The sequence below is a fragment of the Ostrea edulis genome, chromosome 8 (assembly GCF_947568905.1).
Source record: "Ostrea edulis chromosome 8, xbOstEdul1.1, whole genome shotgun sequence".
Classification (NCBI taxonomy): Eukaryota; Metazoa; Mollusca; class Bivalvia; order Ostreida; family Ostreidae; genus Ostrea; species Ostrea edulis.
This window is the reverse complement of record NC_079171.1, coordinates 44291743-44313978: the sequence shown is the minus strand read 5'-3', so window position 1 is coordinate 44313978 and position 22236 is coordinate 44291743. Positions and strand designations below refer to the sequence as shown.

The 22236-nt window shown below is 38.4% G+C and overlaps 1 protein-coding gene across 3 annotated transcripts in view; it reads right to left on the bottom strand.

The window, feature by feature from the left end:
• Positions 1 to 22236, bottom strand: part of LOC130049095 (multiple epidermal growth factor-like domains protein 10) — a 28064-nt gene that overhangs the window by 1116 nt on the left and 4712 nt on the right. For 2 of the 3 annotated variants that reach the window (XM_056146222.1, XM_056146221.1), the window contains exons 3-11: positions 20550 to 20771; positions 12711 to 12848; positions 12423 to 12560; positions 11588 to 11728; positions 11170 to 11307; positions 10307 to 10447; positions 9892 to 10029; positions 3912 to 4061; positions 1348 to 1488 (exon numbers count right to left, since the gene is read on the bottom strand). In XM_056146222.1, coding sequence (XP_056002197.1) covers positions 1348 to 1488; positions 3912 to 4061; positions 9892 to 10029; positions 10307 to 10447; positions 11170 to 11307; positions 11588 to 11728; positions 12423 to 12560; positions 12711 to 12848; positions 20550 to 20771 — 1347 coding nt within the window. Of the gene's footprint in view, positions 1 to 1347; positions 1489 to 3911; positions 4062 to 9589; positions 9691 to 9891; positions 10030 to 10306; positions 10448 to 11169; positions 11308 to 11587; positions 11729 to 12422; positions 12561 to 12710; positions 12849 to 20549; positions 20772 to 22236 lie in introns of those variants that run through there. The other variant, XR_008797618.1, reaches the window with a different exon arrangement.

Below are 22236 nucleotides of genomic sequence, written 5' to 3'. Positions count from 1 at the left end.
GAACACCAATCCCCCACGAACATCCATCCCCCACGAACACCAATCCCCCACGAACATCCATCCCCCACGAACACCAATCCCCCACGAACACCAATCCCCCACGAACACCAATCCCCCACGAACATCCATCCCCCACGAACACCAATCCCCCACGAACATCCATCCCCCACGAACATCCATCCCCCACGAACACCAATCCCCCCACGAACACCAATCCCCCACGAACATCCATCCCCCACGAACACCAATCCCCCCACGAACACCAATCCCCCACGAACACCAATCCCCCACGAACACCAATCCCCCACGAACATCCATCCCCCACGAACACCAATCCCCCACGAACATCCATCCCCCACGAACACCAATCCCCCACGAACACCAATCCCCCACGAACACCAATCCCCCACGAACATCCATCCCCCACGAACACCAATCCCCCACGAACACCAATCCCCCACGAACACCAATCCCCCACGAACACCAATCCCCCACGAACATCCATCCCCCACGAACACCAATCCCCCACGAACACCAATCCCCCACGAACACCAATCCCCCACGAACATCCATCCCCCACGAACACCAATCCCCCACGAACACCAATCCCCCACGAACATCAATCCCCCACGAACATCCATCCCCCACGAACACCAATCCCCCACGAACACCAATCCCCCACGAACACCAATCCCCCACGAACATCCATCCCTCACGAACACCAATCCCCCACGAACACCAATCCCCCACGAACATCCATCCCCCACGAACACCAATCCCCCACGAACACCAATCCCCCACGAACACCAATCCCCCACGAACATCCATCCCCCACGAACACCAATCCCCCACGAACACCAATCCCCCACGAACACCAATCCCCCACGAACACCAATCCCCCACGAACACCAATCCCCCACGAACATCCATCCCTCACGAACACCAATCCCCCACGAACACCAATCCCCCACGAACATCCATCCCCCACGAACACCAATCCCCCACGAACATCAATCCCCCACGAACATCAATCCCCCACGAACATCCATCCCCCACGAACACCAATCCCCCACGAACATCCATCCCCCACGAACACCAATCCCCCACGAACATCCATCCCCCACGAACATCAATCCCCCACGAACATCCATCCCCCACGAACATCAATCCCCCACGAAAAATGACGATTCCACAGTAAATTATATTTTATAATTTTTCAATTCAAAAACATTTTCTTGCAAGACATTTCCGCCAGTATGAAGGTTTGTTTTGCATATACAATTGAGAAAAGAAGTTACATGAAGAGCGTATTAAATGTTTTTGACTTGCAACTTCGGAATGACCTACTTTCATTGCAATAAGGATTTCTCCATCCTTCCATACAGCCCCCAGGACACAGGCCGTCTGTTTTACTACACGGTAATCCATCAGGACAGTGACCACTGCAAGTCACCATACAGTTGTATCCAAAAGTCCCATCATCACACTCTGAAATCAATGTCACATTTATTCTGAAGAATGAAAGGTTATTGAGATGTATAGTTGTAGCAACATAGATCCCCAATCTTTTTATATTGTAAGTTTTGTTGTGGAGAATCTGAAAACTAGGTTAAATGTTACATTCCAGACCAAAGCTCCGACGACATGAATATGTTAAAAGATTTCTAAATGGTTAAAATGTGTGGTAGATCACTAACAGCTGTCAATGTCTCTAAATGAGTAGAAAAGGGAATATGGTGTGAAAAGAAACAGAATACTAATTTTGAATTTATGAACAACTATCAACCAATGTACTGATTTCTTTGATAGTGTTTCTTTTAAAAACATACTAAATTTGATTAACACCATTTAATAATGGGTAAAAATGAAAATTTTCCGAACTTTAAGGTGTTTTGCATCTGTGTCATAATGGTACATATGTCCCCGTATCATCCGCACAACGTTACAGTCCCCGAGGGTCTCTACAGCCCAGTATCTAAGTACTTCGTTATTAGCTTGAAAATACGGATGTATATTTAATTGCTGTTATAAAATTTAGAAATTCATTTCAAAATTAAGGATTATCTCCCTCATGCATAGCTCTTATCCTTAGACGAATTTGACTCCACTTTTTTGGAACGCTGTTTTTGGCTATAATAGCTCAAGAAATGCTCATGTACAATATGAACGCTCTAATATTTACCATTTAGAAGTTATGACCAATGTAAAAAAAAATTTAAGCAGGTCAAATGTCAAGGTCAAAAGGTTCAATTCTAACGGAAAGATCTTGTAACAAGGAATACTCATGTGAAATATCAAAGCTCTATCTCTTACTGTTCAAAAGTTATTAGCAAGGTTAAAGTTTTCAAAAGGTAGGTCAAACTCCAACGTCACAGGGTCAAACATGTTGGTACCCACGGAAAGGTCTTGTCACAAGAATACTCATGTGAAATATCAAAGCTCTATCACTTACCGTTCAAAAGGTATTAGCAAGGTTAAAGTTTTCAAAAAGTAGGTCAAATTCCAAGGTCAAGGGTAAAAAATGTTGGTACCCACGGAATGGTCTTGTCACAAGGAATACTCATGTGAAATATCAAAGCTCTATCACTTATTGTTCAAAAGTTATTAGCAAGGTTAAAGTTTTCAAAAAGTAGGTCAAACTCCAAGGTCAAGGTCAAGGGGTCAACAATGTTGGTACCCACGGACAGGTCTTGTCACAAGGAATACTCAAGTGAAATATCAAAGCTCTATCACTTACTGTTCAAAGGTTATTAGCAAGGTTAAAGTTTCAGACAGAATTACAAAATGACAGACAGGATAAAAACAATATGCCCTTCGATCTTGGGGGCATAAAAATAATTATTGTTAATTTTAAAACGTTGTCGATATATCTAAATGTTGCATTGAAGACCACATCAAGAGATTTTTTTCTTCTCATGTAGAAACTTTCGATTAAATTCTGCTTTATGAGAGTTTGAAAACAGGTCAGCTAACAAAGGAGCAGAATCCGTGCCCATGGGAATTCCAACACTGTTGGAATACCTGGTCACCAAAGACTACAAAGATATTGTCAATGGGGAACTTTATCTTATTTGTAGGTACTTGTGCTTGGAATGAGAGTGATGTTTAACAAAGTACTTTTTGGATGACTGGTCACTAAAGATGAATATTCCCATTCAATGAACGACACCGCCTCCCTAGACCAACGATCTGACAGATCGATGAAATTTTTTTTAATTACGATATTCCTCTGATATTTTCGATGTTCTTAATTTTTTTCCCGTGATTGTAGAAGTCACTATTACGACTTCTTGTAATAATTTATCCTAACAGTTACTGATATGTACCAACACATGAATAAAAAAATTATTTTGGCTGAACATGATTTGTGATGATACAGATCTTAAAAGTAAATAAGTAGAAAAATATCCAATATGTCAGATATCGAATGGACCGGGACTGTTCTGGGAAGTTCGCGCCTTAGAACTTTAAAGTTAAAAAAGTTTACCGAAATTAGGTTGTACACTACTTGACATTGCTCCCAAAATCAGGCCACTGCTTACAATATAACGTTTTTCTGTTTGTCATTCATATAATGCATTACAGAGAGAGATCATTTATGTTGCATAAGGAACATTTAATTTGGAGCTTGAAGTGACTTCATAATAATCAAGTTTTATTCACTGTATATGATATTTTAAATAAATATAGCATATCTAATGCACACACTTATTCAAAATTTGTTCTTTAAAGATATCGTTTATTCAATTCATGAGCGCAATAATACAAACATGCATTAAAAAGTCATTCCTCTATGCAATATTATTTAATTGCGATATCCCGCGCTTGTGCAGGGTTTCATCTAGTCAATACATAATAAATTCGTCTGATTTGAAGTACAGATATTTTGCATTTAAATCATGCAATGATACCTTGGTCGCATTTCCGATCAGATGTGTGCTTCCATCCTGGTGCACAATACCCAGAAGGACAAGATCCATCCACGTGATCACATGTTACATTCCCTGCACAATGCCCACAGACATAAAGACAATTGGCACCGTACAATCCTTTTTTGCAAGCTACAATTATGGAAGTTATATCTCAAATGTTAACTCATCAATGACTCTTTGGGTCACACCAATTTGTAAAATAGTTCTTCGGATTTTCAAACAAAAAAGGTGAGGCGAGAGAGCGAAATTATTTTACGAATATGTTTTATTTTGGAGATAAAAATTATGAGGCGAGCGAATAAAAGAAATATACTAGTAAATGATTTTAATTGAATTAACTGTGACTGTAAAAAGCGAGCGCTTAAAAATAAAGATCTAAAATCATCATATATCATTTGCTTACCACGTGAACTTAACATTTTTCAACGTTGTTGATATAGTTTACAATAAATAAGTATTTCAGACTTCATTTTCTTCTACCTAATACACGTACTTTGCAACATTAATTCATAAGATCTTTTTAAAGAAATTTCAAATTTCATACAAACTTTCGATTCAGATCTATGCATATTGCTAGGGACATGTCCAATTTTGAAATATCCAATGTATCGCTTTTAGTATTTTCTTTAAATTTTAATAGAACACACATAATTAATGATCACCAAAAACCTTTTGTGAATTTGTCGATACCTGTCTGTCCGATTTAGAATTGTCCTCAGTACCCTTTGCTTGTCGTAAGAGGCGAATAAATTGGGCGGTCCTTCGGATGAGACCGCAAAAACTGAGACCTATGTCACAGCAAGTGTGACACGATAAAGATCACTCCCTGTTCAATCGGCCATAAGTGCTGAGCATAGGCCTAAATTTTGCAGCCCTTCACCGCCAATGGTAACGTCTTCATGTGAGTGAAATATTCTCAAGAGATACTTTAAACAATATATAATCAATCAATCGTACTCTGTCGATGTTTCTCTAAAGAGTGGTAAAGTGATTTCCTACACACAAAGAACACCGGAAAAACACTTATAAACAGATATATTAACAAATACACAGAGCAACTTACAAGGAGTCAACAAATACAATGACTACAATGCTGCGCCATTAAATCCCCGTCCGCTTGCCTGGAGTTCGCGGGTAAGAGAGAGAAAATCACGTGCTGGCTCAGAGGACTCCGAGGCCGACCAGAAATACTAAAAATCCACCCCCCAATTTCACTACACCCCCCCCCCCCCTGTTTTGAGGAGGAATGTCCCAATTCCGATAAATTAAACCTGCAACACTGTAGCTTACATTAGATACACACAATTTACAAATAAATGGATGAATTACACCTATGATTTACAGTATGATAAACTTTTACCCTATAACATCATAGCAATTTAGCAGTCCAAAAAGTTCACAACACAGAAAGTCATAGTCACACAACGCATAACAGAAAATTCAGTAACAGGAAAGTCACATCACAGAGTCACATACTTTCCACATGAAAACGTCACAGGACAGGTATCATCTTGGACATCGGACACGGCACATCACACCAGAGGACATCACATCTTCCAGGTCAGCAGATCCGGAAACACCACAAGGAAGTACCCCTGCCCAAGAACGGCTGGGTTACGGCAGCCTAATCTACCCTTCCCCGCATTTCGGGTACCGTGTACATGGAAGAGTTCACACCCCTCACATAACTCATTAACTTTCTATCGTACCCCCTCGCGCTGACCAAACCTGGGTTGCCCCTGGTTCACCGTCAGTTGAACCTGGGATGCATAGCCATCACCCCACGACCAATGGAAACTCGCGAAACCACAAGCAACAAACCCATCCCATTCATTGCTTAGACGTTTATCAGGAGGAAGCCTCTCAGTCAGAGAAGGAACACTACTATCCCACCAGGCCGCACCGGACAAAGCCACAAACCCCGCATCCGCGGGGTCATCTCCATGAGATGCAGACACAACACACCCTCCATCAGACCAACACACAATGGTACATTTATCAGGCGCCTTGGGGACAGACGCCCCTGGGAACTGATAGGCCACTGCTTCAATCATGGCTGGGGCATTGGTAATGATTAGACTGTGCCACTCAGCAACAGTCTCTAACACTACAACTGAGGCTTGCATGCTTTACTATTGCATGGAATACCAACACAGCACTCATCACAAACCTCCACGCATGCATCGATTCCAACCTGGAATAATCCAGACTCACTAACATGACACTCAACTGCATCCTCGCCCCCAGACTCGTCCTCTGCATCCGAGAACTGGCCATCAACAGAATGCAAAACCAGAGCCCGTGTCACATCAATTTCCCACCGTCCAGCACTACTGGTCCAACCACTCAAACTCAGATGATCATGAGCTGAGAGACATGAAATACCGATCACACCAGACCGTGCCTCAACCAGACACCCCGACTCGACTGTGGAGGGATCATCATCCACATCGCATAACACATCAACAGCCATGTCAACATCAAAACCCAGAGAACACCCAGAGCTACCCCGAGAAGTCATATCACTATGGCAACCAACACTATCCCCGGTGTTCTCCAGCCCACCACCCTGGTGACTAACACCTGCCTCAGTGTCCTCCGGCCAACCACACAACTTCTCATCTGCGCCTGGCAGCACCCCTGTCTGCGCCGACCATGTGTCCCTGACCCCTACTTCACTCCGGGCCCTCTGAACAACCTCACCCGTCGACAACAAAACGCTACTGTCCACCACAGACACACAACTACTCCGTTTCACTGGCATTCTGACCTCATGACATGCACTGTCGACTACTGACCTTGCTGTAATGGAGCTACCTAATAAGGGTTTACGGAGCACCTGCCCCGACCTATTTTGAGCCCCGGTCCCTGGAGATCGACTAACACACACTGACTAGACAACTTGGGACCATCCCTACTAGCAGCCTTACAGTCTTCTGTATTGACATGCCTAGCGAGTGGAGATCTCGACCTTGACCTGCTATGTCTAATCCCACGTCTGACTGGCGAGAGACCGAAACGCATACCCCTATCCGCATTGCCCGTAGGCCTCATCGGCACCTCACTCCAACACCTGACTGACCCTGCGAGATGCACTGGTGACATGGGGGCCCTGGGGAACTCTCGTTTGTATAGATGGACAAATGATGGGGAGACTGAGGTTGGTCATGACTACCACCACTACTAGTACGGCTAATGCAATAGGTGTTCTCCAAGATACCGACCCATTACTGCTGAGGACTCTATGGCATGGCTCACCCACCAAGCTGGGGCAACCAACTTGCTCGTCCAATATAACTGGCAGAGTTGGTTCAGGGTACTCCCTACTTAACCTACGGACAAGGTATCCCAACCTGGATTTAAAGATGAAACCTCCAAACACCCCTGATCATACTACTAACATGTTTAGTCAACTGTGCCATCTGGGTCTCTAGCATTAGAAACCGATCTTCCAGCGCCTGTGACAGATTAACTGACCCAGCCCCATGTCCCTGGCCTGAAGCTACAACAGAACCCATTCTATATAGCTGGTAATTTTGGTCCTTTTCAAGTCCCCCATGTGGCCCCATGTAAACTAATAAAATTAACTAAGAAATTCTAACATTTCAAAATGGCTCGCACCTGCGACCACACGGCCCCCGCTATGATCCGCGGCGCAGGTGGGCAAAATATCCTGCCGACAACGCCAGTAAAGTGATTTCCTACACACAAAGAACACCGGAAAACATTTATGAACAGATATATTAACAAATACACAGAGCAACTTACAAGGAGTCAACAAATACAATAACTACAATGCTGCGCAATTAAATCCCCGTCCGCTTGCCTGGAGTTCGCGGGTAAGAGAGAGAGAAAATCACGTGCTGGCTCAGAGGACTCCGAGCCCGACCAGAAATACTAAAAATCCACCCCCCAATTTCACTACAGTGGCATCGAATAGCGCTTCAAAATTTTCTTTGGTTTCCAGTTCGATTGCAGTATAAGGAACAACTTCCAATCCAGTGTTATGAAGTATCGTACATATTAAGATAGATATCATGAATAACCTAAATCACCGTTAGAAATTTTTTCGAGAGCCCACGATTCTGTCATTTGTCAGGCACATACATCAAGGTCGTTTGTGCGCTTGTTGTAAATAAACTTGTCTAAATAAACTAGATCTAAAACTTCATAGTTATTTCGGATTTCAAACATTTCGGTTGAGGATCACTGAAGAGACATTATTTGTCGAAATGCGCATCTGGTGCATCAAAATTGGTACCGTATAAGTTTTACATTTTGACATATTTTATAGGGTTTAATATCCCATACAAATTTATGCATTTTTTTTTCTACTTCTTTATCCATTGTATACTTAGATTAGGCAGAACACTAAGTAAATAGTGAATTAGATATATATCAAGGTGCTGTTGACGCTTTTATATTACCTAATCGAAAACTTTGTCTTTCATACAATTGTATTATCAACTTTTAAATCACTTCCAATTTATCATCGGACTTTAGTTGTGCCATATCTATAATATTTGCAGTATAGGTAAAACCCAAGAATATAAACGAAAGCATAGTTCAGTTCAGACATATGCTGCCACATAATATTTTATTTGAACCAACCGAATACCTTTCGTTTTATCATTAGCAGGCTTCAAGCCAGAAAATGTACAAGCAGGTCAAAAGCACTTTTAACGCTTTTTTTCTTAGCCATCTAAAAAGAGCATTATATCGTTTGTCATACAGTTGAGTTGTTAGTTTGCCGTTAATGTCTACTTTTAATAAAATATCTAACTATGAAGCCGAAGTTGACGACTCTACATGTATAACACCCGCCGTGAACCCTCTAAATGTATTTATATCAGGTAAACGGAGTAATCCCTTGTCAATATTAGCATGAAAACAATGTGTTAACTACTCGTATAAAACACATAATTACACAGTAGATCTAAAGAAAGATTGCATTTCCAAATAAGATCATTATAACGACTATATATTTTGTGATATCCAGTTTTCGAAAATAGCACCGGGAGAGATTGAGATCAAAATTACAGAGTTTTATTGAGGCACGTTTGCTAAAACCAGTACTATTTTGAAAACGGAGGATTTGAGGTCTTTTAGAGCACATAAATGTGATCATTTTTTCTGAATGGACTAAATTAGCAAGAACAGCAGTGGGTAGAATACAGAACCGGTATTGTGCGTCATGAATAACAGAGCTCTGTCATTAAACCATCTTTCAGTAACCTTTCAGTTCACGGAATGTCATAGTTTCGTACTATGATCGTTCCTGGAAGACAGATTGTGTACATAAATTTTGGCAAGAGTTGATCTGGGTATTGTCTAGATGTATGTTAATTATCCTAAAATTGTGACAAGTCAGTGTCCATTTCGTTTAGATATACAGATGAATTACGTTTACCTATACACCATTTCTTATAGGGAGTAACTTCACAAATATAGAACTCTGCAGCCTTCTAGTATTACGTCAACTTTACACAAAAAATTGAAATGACAGCACATAACTTGCCTTGAAATCACGTTATGTTAAAAGGGCATATTTGTATTTCCAGTTTTACAAGTACAGCAATTCTATAAGATTCTGTATATACAAACAATATCCATGAGAGGGATATACACCATCATAAAGACAATTTGAAGAATAAAACCTTCGCCCATGCGATCCTTTGTTGAAACAGTAACATTGTAGGCATTCTGCATATGCGTGATGAAAGGTGAAGATAACGAACAGTGGTCAATCTCATAACTCCTACAAACAATACAAAATAGATAGTTGGGCAAACACGGACCCCTGGACACACCAGAGGTGGGATCAGGTGCTTAGGAGGAGTAAGCATCCCCTGTTGACCGGTCACTTGAAGTAAACTTGTGCAAGATTGATTTGTGAAAAATGTAGCTTTTCCTGCTCTTACAAATTCGCATTTCCTGTTTTAGTACGTATTTTACATACCTTTGTCACATTTCTGTCCTCGATATCCAGATTCACATGATCCAGGACAGGATCCGGTAATGTGATGACAGGATTCTCCACCTCCGCAATGACCACATCTTTCTCTACAATTTCCACCGTAATATCGAGGCTGGCATGCTGAATGAAATGACGAGAAATTACAAAATGAGATATCTACATGTTACGATGAATTCGATTGATACAGTTTACACATTTTTTAACTGAAAGTATTGTTAAATATGGGTTGTGGCTATTTGTATGGGAAGTTCAGATTCCAAATTCTGTTGTCAAATCGCATGATTAACGCGACGTTTTATTTAGACTACCTGTGGCATCTTTCAGGCAATTCCCATTGAAATAAAAAAAATCACGAAACCATAAAATAGTTTCTTCTCAGGATATTGATATACTTTACTTTCATTGCAGTAGGAATTTGTCCATCCATCCATACACCCTTGAGGACACACACCGTCTGTGTTTCTACACGGTAAACCTCCAATACAGTGACCGCTACATTTATTTCTACAGTTTATTCCAAAAGTACTCTTAACGCATTCTAAAATCAAATGAAAATAGACATATTACTTTTAGTTAAAAGAATTGCCATGAATACATTTCTAGAAAGCATGTATTACCAACATTTTATACTGGAACATATTATGTAACGCAAATAGTATACCCTACATCACCTTTGTCAAATATCAAATATTGTGTCTGGTTCTGACTCTGCTTAGTTGTATATTGTTTAACGTCCCGCTCGATAATTTTCAGTCATATAGAGACGTCACTATTGTCAGTGAAGGGCTGTCTAATTTACGTCTAATCTCATCGTTTATGGCCCTTGAACAAGGAAAGATCTTAATTGTGTCACACCTGCTGTGACACAGAGCCTCATTTTTTGCGATCTCATCTACAGGACCGCCCCATGTAGTCGCCTCGTACGACAAGCATTTGGTATTATGGACCTATTTTAAACCGAATCTCCAAAGGAATTCTGAATTTGCTTCAAATAAGATTCAACGGACCTGGCTGTGTATGATTTATGTGGTCAAGACTGGCAGCATTTAATTGCTACTCCCTACCGCATACATTTATGTGCTTTGTAAATCGATACTCAATGCCAATGCAATATACGTATTCAATTCTAAGGATTGTCTGTTGAAAACAACATCATTCTGGGCACTTTATGTGTGTCTAATGAAAATTAAATACGGCTATTGAAGTGTGCAATAATGGTATCTAAAAATCGTAATTATTCCATGCGTTTTCAGTACACACCTATGTTACATCTATGTCCTAGATATCCAGGTTCACATGATCTAGGACAGGATCCGTTGATATGATGACAGGGTTCCTGGAGTCCGCAATGACCACACCTTTCGCTACAATTTCTACCATAGTATTGAGGCTGACATACTGAATGAAATAAAGAGAAATTACAAAATGAGATAACTACATGTTACGTTGAATTCGATCGATACAGTTTACAAATTGTTTAACAGAAATAATTGTTAAATATGGGTTGTGGCTCTTTGTATGGGAAGTTCAGATTCCAAAGTCTGTTGTCAAATCGCATGATTAACACAACGTTTTATTTAGACTACCTGTGGCATCTTTCAGGCAATTCCCATTGAAATAAAAAAAAATATCACGAAACCAAATAATGGTTTCTTCTCAGGATATTGATATACTTTACTTTCATTGCAGTAGGAATTTGTCCATCCATCCATACACCCTTGAGGACACACACCGTCTGTGTTTCTACACGGTAAACCTCCAATACAGTGACCGCTACATTTATTTCTACAGTTCATTCCAAAAGTACCCTTAACGCATTCTAAAATCAAATGAAAATAGACCTATTACTTTCAGTTAAAAGAATTGCCATGAATACATTTCTAGAAAGCATGTATTACCAACATTTTATACTGGAACATATTATGTAACGCATATAGTGTACCCTGCATCACCTTTGTCAAATATCAAATATTTTGTCTGGTTCTGACTCTGCTTAGTTGTATATTGTTTAACGCCCCGCTCGATAATTATCATTCATATAGAGAAGTCACAATTGGCAATGAAGGGCTGTAAAATTTTAGGTCTAATCTCATTGTGTATGGCCCTTGAGCACGGAGGGATCTTTATTGTGTCACACCTGCTGTGACACAGGGCCTCATTTTTTGCGATCTCATCTACACGACCAGCCCATTTAGTCGTCTCGTACGACAAACAATTGGTATTAAGGACCTATTTTAAACCGGATCTTCAAATGAGTAACGGACCTGGCCGTGTATGATTTATGTGGTCAAGACTGACAGCATTTGCTACTCCCTGCCGCATACATTTATGTGCTTTATAAATCGATACTCAATGCCAATGCGATATACGTATTCAATTTTAAGGATTGTCTGTTGAAAACAACATCATTCTGGGCACTTTATGTGTGTCTAATGAAAATTAAATATGGCTATTGAAGTGTGCAATAATGGTATCTAAAAATCGTAATTATTCCATGCGTTTTCAGTACACACCCACGTTACATCTATGTCCTCGATATCCAGGTTCACATGATCTAGGACAGGATCCGTTGATATGATGACAGGGTTCCTGGAGTCCGCAATGACCACACTTTCGACTACAATTTCTTCCGTAGTATGGAGGCCGACATGCTAAATGAAAAGAAAAGAAATTACAAAATGGGATATTTTAAAATGTCTTGATGAATGTTCGATCGAAGAATAAAGGGCGCATGACTAGAGAAATGATATATTGGAGCTTTGAATGTATGTATTTTCTCTTTTGTTTTATCATTTACACACCCGTGTTACATTTCTGTCCTTGATATCCTCGTTCACATGACCCAGCACAAGAACCGTTGATGATATGACAGAGTTCTCTACCTCTGCAATGACCACACCTTTCTGTACAATTTCCACCGTAATAAGGAGACCGACATCCTGAATGAAATCATAAACAAAAATCAAATATATACTGTATTCAAATCCAGTAAGTGTTCTACCAAGCCCCAATCTTTTCTCCTCACGAAAATATTAACAGCTGTGAAGGAGAAACGGAGAAACTACAAATTTTCTGTACGACTACATATGCCAGAAGTGGTGTACATCAAAAGTGGATTCTAAAAAATTCTAAAGAACGTTTAGTAACTTTGAAATCGGAAAATCAACAACATCAAAACGTATGACTTTTCAACACTTTACACGACCATTCCTCACGATAAATTAAAGGCTGGACTATTTGACATCATAGGCAGTTGCTTCTTCAACAAAAAATAGAAAACGGAAATATTCATATTTAGTGATAAGTCATCCAAAAATTACTTTGTTAAACACCACTCTGATTTCACGCACAAGTACTGTAAAATTGAAATACAAAAATATACTAGAATTCCTCATTGACAATATCTTCGTGGTATTTGGTGATCATGTCGTTCAACAGTCTGTTGGAATTCCCATGGGCACGAATTATGTTCCTTTGTTAGCTGACCTGTTTCTATATTCATATGAAGGAGAATTTATTCAAAAACTTCTACATGGGAAGAAAAAATTCTTGCTTTGGCATTCAATTCTACATTTAATATATTGTTTTATATATATTTTGATATAACATTCTATCTATTAATAATGATAATTTTCATTCATATGTCGATTCGATATATCCCTGTGAACTCGAAATAAAAGACACCACATAGTCGTGCACTTCTGCTTCATACTTCGATATTTTATTGAAAGTAGATATCAACGGCAAACTAACAACTCAACTTTATGACAAACGGGATAATGTCAGCTTCTCCACCGTCAACTCCCTATATTTAAGTGGCAATATTCCGTTATCACCAGCATATGGTAATAATATATCTCAGCTGATTCGATACGAGATACCTTGTTCTGCATATGGTAAGTTTTTAAATCGATACAGGCTATTAAAAAACAAGTTGATGGTGCAGGCGTTTCCACAAGCTCGTTCAAAGTTAGCATGAAAGGTGAAGATAACGAACAGTGATCAATCTCATAACATCTACAAGCAATTCAAAATATATAGTTCGGCAGATACAGACCCTTGAACACACCAGAGGTGGGATCAGGTGCGTAGGAGGAGTAAGCATCCCCTCTCGACCGGTCACACCCTCCGTGAGCCCTACATCCCGACCAGACAGGTATTTCACAAATTCTGTGGTCGTTATAACGCTCTAGTTTGCCAATACAACCTTTCATTGGGTCAAATGCTGTCAGTAGTGTTTGATACCGATTGTTAGACCGTTCTTAGCACACTGATTTTCACTACGGATAAATCCGTTTACCTGATCAAAATATGGGTCTCACGGCGGGTGTGACCGGTCGACAGGGGATGCTTACTCCTCCTAGGCACATGATCCCACCTCTGCTGCGTCCAGGGGTTCGTGTATGTCCAACTATTTGTTTTGTATTGGTTGCAGGAGTTATGAGATTGATTACTATTCGTTATCTTCACCTTTCACCCACTAAACGCTCTAAGTACTGTTCTATGAAAACATTGTGCTACGAATGGCAAAGTTAGAATAAATAATATAGTCGATTAAAAAACGTGTATGATACAAAATAGATGTTTTGTAAAACAAACTCAGACCATGCATGGACATTAAGAACTAAGTAATATAGTCACACAGAGAGAAAGAGAGATACTGTGCACGTCATATTGGATGGACTTTTAAAAAGTTTCTATGTATTGCCACATGAGGATGAACAGTGACGGTGGATAGCAACTCGGATATTAGAATATTTATGTGTTGAACGGATTAACGCTACTTTGTACCAGTACCATACATACAGATGTACGAACGTACACTTCATAAAAAAAATATCGCTTTCATGGTGTGGACACTGTAAAATATGCGGAAGCTTTAAAAACTAATGATTTCCGCAAATGTTTTAAAAAAAGAAACTTCAAGTTTATAAGGGTTTACGGGGTCATAAGCATAGCGTGTTCTTGATTCAAGATGGTTTACGCAGCGAGATAGTCCTGGACCTTTAGGTGTTCGCACCACTTCTGCACTACTGAAACTAGTCATCACATTAGGTTTAATCTAAGATACCGCATATATTACTCAGTACTGAAACTACTTGACAACCAAGGTTACATAGTCTGGAAATTTGAATAAACTTGTTGATGTAAATAGTATAACCTTCACTAGAATATGGAAACATGTGTTTTGAATCAAGACTACCCACTTTGATATTAGTGACATGTATATTTTGTTGTCCCGGAAGTTACACACTCTTTAACTATGATATTAGATAAAGTGCAATCAGAGACAAGAGAAAGAAGTGTTAAACACATATACCTCTTCCCCTACTCAAAAATAGTAGTGATCTAATATCCGATCTTCAAATCAGTGGCAATATTTTGCTGGTCTCAAATGACCAACACCTTACGTAGGTTGGATGGTCATTAGATAAAACATAATTCTCTATTGACATTAATTGTACACACTCTATATATAAAGTAGAAGGCATCCTCCTAGTCTGTATTATACAGTACCCGCAACGTTATTCTTGACATGATAAACGATAGAACACGATACACGCACGATAGGATAGGATACACGCACGATACGATAGGATACACGCACGATACGATAGGATACACGATAAACCTGATAAACGCAAAACCTGATAAACGATCTTCACGATAGACCTGATAAACGCAAAACACGATAAACGATCTTCACGATAAACGGAAAACCTGATAGAAATGTTGTAAATTTAGAAACGGTTTAGACGGAACGAAATTTTGATACCTACACCATAATTACATTATGTTTACATTATGTTGATAATAATATTGAAGGATTTCAATGTTCATTATATACCTACATTACGGACAAAGCGGATTTCTTGTTTCCCGCGTTCTCGCGATGGGAAAAAATCTAACGCGGTAATCTATAGGTAACTCAGGAAAACCGCGTTCTCATCGCTGGATGACTATCAGCTACCTGTCCCCGTCGCGGTAACATTTGTTTAAAACATTGATCGGTTTTGTACCATATAATTTCTTTAATCCACGGTCGTACGTTTTTTTTGTTTTTTTTTTAATGCCATCACAGCTAAAATTTAAAAAAAAATAATAAAATATATACGGCATTGAATTCATTATTTGATATCTATATGAATTTTATCAGCCAATGATTCTAAAACTTATATTGTCACCTAATGTTTAATATATAGATTATACAGGGAATTAACTAAATGTAATATAATGTAGTGATATCATGCTTCAGTAGCTCTCTTATGCTAATGTATATTACCTTGAGTATGAAATAAAACCAAGTAACATTGTGCGTGTAGCGAGGAGGGGGTTATTTTGCATCAAGCTCTAAGTTCACGGCTCATTCAACATCTCAAGTTATTTTCATAACGACCGCTTTAAAAAAAATCAACCGCACTACACCTGTTAGATATTTTTACACTATGATTGATAATTGATAGTCATAAGTAATTGGAACATATTTATTTGAATTGATATTTTGTTAACAAAACATAAATATACTGTTTAAAAAACATAAACAAAACCCGGCTTGTTTTAAATTCGCAATTTTGAAACGCTTAGTGTGTAAAAAAAATTCAAATAATCATCAAAACCAACATAAATTTCCAGTATCTACACGTACGAGTATTGGTACATGTGTACATGTACAAGGTATATATAAAAAAACAAACAACGATGACAGCGGAATCGTGCCCAGTTGAGCAGAATTTTGGGGGATGAAACACCCTTGCACCCTTTTAAAACTTAATCTTCTAAATGTGTGAAATACAATGTCCCTGAGAATGTTAGCTGTCAAAACACGGGTGATACACAAAATCAGATATAAGGACGCGCACAAGTTCAGCAGTTGCTATATAAGTAGCATACACGTGAAAAAAAAATCGGAAGAAAAAGAACCATTATTAAAATATACATGTATGTGATAAACAATGTAATTTACTGATTTTTCCTTTCAAATCGGAACTCCCTATTTTTCTGTTAGTGTTAATTACAAATAACTGTTTCTAGACAAATAAATGTTTATGAACTTCAGAAGGAGCTTTCAGATTTACTGTGCTCGGTTTACTGTCCTACTTTCCAGACTACTTAGAATTAAATTGTGATAAATTTTCACTCTCTCTCTGGACAGACAAATAGCTCTTCTTCTGCCTTAAAATCGACAACTTTATGTTCTCCTTCAAATATACCGTCTTTCCTCGATTCCTAAAAATAGCTTCTTTAACAAAACGAATAAAGGTTTCGGAAAGTATCGTACTTTTTCATTAGATTTTATATACGATCCCGATAGTTTCCGAAGCTACACGATAAACGATTTTCACGATAAACGGAAAACCTGATACACACAAAACACGATAGAAAACGGAAAACCTGATACACGATAGGATAGGATACACGCACGATACGATAGGATACACGCACGATACGATAGGATACACGCACGATAGAGCACGATAGGAATGTCAAGAATAACGTTGCGGGTACTGTAAAAGCATAGCATGCAATCTGCCAAATGGCTACAATAATAGCAGTTGAATATGAATGTCTAGGAGGTTGTACAATATCCATTTCTTGCTGAAGCATAGAGGTCAATTAGTAGAAGTGACGAATTTCAAAAGCGAGTCGGTGTCCCCTAAAAGGAGTTAATGCCCCCTCATGTTTTGCGATTTGTACCTAACAAATTGACGACTCCTAAAGTATTCGTCGTAGAGACACCGAATCCACTGGAATGGTTTGGGTGACCTTGAAAAATATGTAACTGTCGGTAAATTTTAACTACAAAAATAAAGCACTAAAAACTACACTGTAGTTGATTGCTAACAATTAGAGGGATTTCCACCATCGGTTGGTTCAAAAAAAGGAAACAGCTTTTCTGTTTAAAGAATAATCAATTCTAAGCGACTACAACGTACCGCTTTAAAAAATAGAGGATAATTGAAGAGGTCACCAAGTTGCATTCAGTGTTTTGTCATTGTTCGCTCTACGTTCGCTCACCGTTCGCTTACTGTTCAAGTAGGAAGGTAAAATGTTTCAGGGTCTGTATCACATGAAAGGTCTCGCCATAGAGAATATATAGAGAGCATATGCAGCACTGCCTTTAATAGTTCAAGAGATGTTTGATATATTTCTCTTAAAGCTTGTCAAACTTTGAAATCAATGTGATAAGGTAAGGAACTTTGATACAGAAAAGGTTTTGTCACATGGAATATATGTTTGACGTATGAGAGCCTTATCATTCACTACTTAAAAGTCAACAGTAAGATTAAAGTTTGAAATTTGGATCAAACTCCAATATAAGGCCTTACCATAAGGAATGTTTTGCAAATTATGAAAGCTCTACTTAAAATAATTCAGAGGATATTGAATAGCTCAAGTTTCCTTTACAGTAGGTCAGACTCAAACTCCAAATAACAGAATTAAAGCTTTGGTACCAAAATAAAAGGGTAAATCACAAGCAATGTGCTTATAAAATATGAAAGCCCTACCATTAGCCAATAAAAAATTATGAGCAAGGTTAAACTTTCAGACAGACATATAGATATGACAAAATATGCCCTGGACTATAATCGCAGGAGAATAAAATTGAATTCACATACATTTGGAACATTTGCATTTGGATGTGATTTCGTGTGTCACTACTACTTTAGGAAAAAAACAATCTTATATATTCCCGTAACAAAAATCCACACCCTACACCCGGGAATCATGATTTGAACAAACTTGGTATGTACTCAACATCAGGAAACTTGATGAAATGTAATGTACAATGTCAGTATCAATTCAACTTGTTTGTTCAAATGAAGTATCATTATTCCCTCAAATGGGAGATAATTAAGAAAAGGCAAAACTAGGATGGAGTCATTTTAAAATCCTCTTTTCTAGAACAACTTGTTTACCGCTGAGTTTAATTCACACAGGGGAATATAAACATTCCCAAATCGGCCGTTAAGTCAAATCTGATCCCCAGGTGTAAATTCTGTAGAGTTCTTATTACCACAAAATGTGCAGTCTATTTATATTAAAATGAACTTATAAAGAATTTCTTTTCTAGAATATACACATTTAACATAAACAGATATTACATCAATTTTTTTTTATTCAATGCAATGTAGAATGACAAATAACATGCATATGACGTTGGCTATAACATCAACGGTCTTTAGTCATCTACATTGATGTTTCAAACCCTCTGAAAACATTTGATTGTTTATCTTACTCACTTGCAGTAGAAATCCACGGCGTTGTTTGATTTGGCTTTTGCGGATTTGTAATTCGTTTTAACTGTTTTACTTGCTCTGATTGCCTTTCGTTTTCCAATATCAAACACGAAACTTTTTAGAAACATATGCTTCGTTTTGGCAATATCAAAATGATCAAATTTAATGTATGTAGGGTTAGTAAGGAGCGAGTGCAAAAGTTTAATGTCTGACAAAAACCTAAACTCACGTGGTTGTCACGAAGATCCCCACTCCCCTTTAACACTAAATAAGATAAATGTTGAAACTTAAAAACGTACGTTATAAACAACACTCTGTATACGCATCCTACTGTTTATTCACAAATGAAAGTGTACATTAAAAATGTAATATTATTTTGTGTTTTTAACAGTCGCTTGTCTTTTTTTTCTTTTTCCACTAAAGTGTAATCGAGGTCGGATGAGAGAAACTCACAGGATATTTTAACACACACCCCCACCCTTCCCTAACTATTTGAATTTTGATTTTTATCCGACATCGATCTTTTTATCTCGTCCCTAAAAGCATGCGATGTCTTCTGAGCAGGCATTTCCAAATAACCAGTCACTCTAGTCATAACCTTTTGACATTGTTACATGAAAATATTTTCTAGTGAATAGTTCCCAAGATACTGAGCGGCCAATATCTTATAGTAGTTTGACCATTGACCTTGTTCAATGAAAATCAATAGGATTAATTAAATTTAATTTATTTCGTAGGTAGAACTAGTGTACTAAGTTTGATATCAGCCAAAAAGCGGGTTCTCAAGATAGTACGTGGACAACATATTACTATACCTAGTTGGATATTTGACCTTATGATCTCTACTCCAATAAGGATTATCTGCCCCTTAGGGTCACATTTTTATTTATGTCAAGCAAAGAATGGATTCCTAAGCGGGCAATAGCCTTATATGTCCGGATTCGTTTGAACGTTAACCTTGTGATAAGAAAATCAAAAGGCGTCATCAACGTCTTTGGGGAACCAGTGTACCAAGGGTGATTTCTGTCAAATAAATAGTTCTCAAAATATTGATTGGATAATATCTATATTGAGTTTGATCCTTAGCCTTGTAATCTCATAATCGACAGGATTAGACACTATCTTAACTTTTCCACGTCGACCCTTGTTCTTGTGACTTGGAAATCAATAGGGATCACTTGACTTCCTAGAGGCAATCACTGTACCAAGGTTGGCGATATTTAAATATTAAGCGGACAAGACTTGGTATACAGATCAACAGACATACCGACATGTAAAACAGTATCCCCCTCGTTTTATAAGAGAACACATAAAGACATCTCTGAGATAATCAACAAACATGAAGGAGGAAACGAGAGCCAAATAGCTTTTAAAATTTTCATATTCAAGATAGATTCTTACCGTATACCTCAACTTCACATATCGCCAGTCTCACCCCAAAGCCATTGTCCTGGTTTGTATAGAACCAAACATATCGGGCCGCTCCCTGGCAATCTCTCTCAAACACGGCAGGCAGAGTTTGGTTTCCAGGATCCTGGTAACAGGTGTTACTGGGGACGACAAGGGTAGACGTGCTGGACAGGCGGATGGAGAATCCTTGTAATCTTAGTTTAGATAATTGACCTAGACAATGATTATTCTTAGATAAAATATCTCCATGATAAATCCATTGTAAATATTCTCAGTGTATGAAATGTAGATTATTCACATCCTTTTAATATATTTGATTTTTAAGATAATGCTCCCCTTTTGAAAATCTATGTCAATCACTTTTTCTCATTGATATATCTTTAAACAACTCTTAATTTAATCAGACAGCTTATATTTGACATATTTCACCATGCTTATAAATACCCTTCTACCGGTGAAGCTGCAGAAGACTTTAAGTTTGCACTCTGTCTATCCGTCCATCTGTCAGTTCGTTAATTCAGTTTCCCGCACTTGCAGATATTCATATGATATTTGGAACATTGCTTTATCATGGCAAGTTACAGATCAAGTTTGTATTTTGTTCCGGTCAATTGCTTTTATTTCTTGAGTTATAGCCATTGTACATAGAAAATATGGAGTTTGAATTTGCTGTATATTGCTTTTATTGCATATGACCTGCTTATTCGTGTACTGCTGACGTGTGAATATTACGCAGACGACTTGACTTGGGGTCAGTAGTGGACGTGTATTGCTATGTAATACTTACAAAATGCTTGTTTTCGTATAATGTGTCATAGAGCACATTCACCAAAAATTCATGCATCCAAAATTTCATACAAAACAGATGGTCTCATAATTTATTAATTAATTTGCCAAATCGCACCATATTATCTGGAAGGTTATAGTGCAAGGTGAAGATAACGAACAGTGATCAATCTCATAACTCCTACAAGCAATACAAAATAGATAGTTGGGCAAACACGGACCCCTGGGCACACCAGAGGTGGGATCAGAGGTGTAATTCATTTGTTAACGCTTTAAAAACAAAATAAAAAGGAAAGCAAATAAGCTCCACATGGAATCACACAATGTCTCAGTTTCTTTTTAAATTTTCAAATTTTATATTTAGGTATCCTATTCTACTGAATATTATTTAGAATAATACTTAAAGTTAACAAAATGAAAGGTTTATCATATTTTTCTACATATATTTTGCATAATAATGTGATTTAAGGTTTTATGAGTTATTCCTTGTAAACCTGAACAATGGGGATCTTGGTTAGAATAGGTCTTCAGTACCTCTTACTTGTTGTAAGAGTAGAGGTAACTAAATGCTGCGGTTCTTTGGATGATGCCCCCCAAAAACTGAGGTTTTGTGTCACAGTAGGTGTGGTACGATAAAGATCCCTCCCTACTCAAAGACCGTAAGCACCAAGCATAGACCTAAATTCTGCAGCCCCTCACGGGTAATGGTAACGCCCCCATATGAGTGAAGTATTGTCGATTGATTGTATCTTGGTTGACATCTCTCTCTAGAATTTCACTACCTATTTTAACGACTTAGATCTGTCGCGGCCGGGATTCAAATCCCGGTCTTCCGCTTACGGGATAAGCGCTCTAACCTCTAGACTATCGCGACGGTCTCGAGATGGACGTT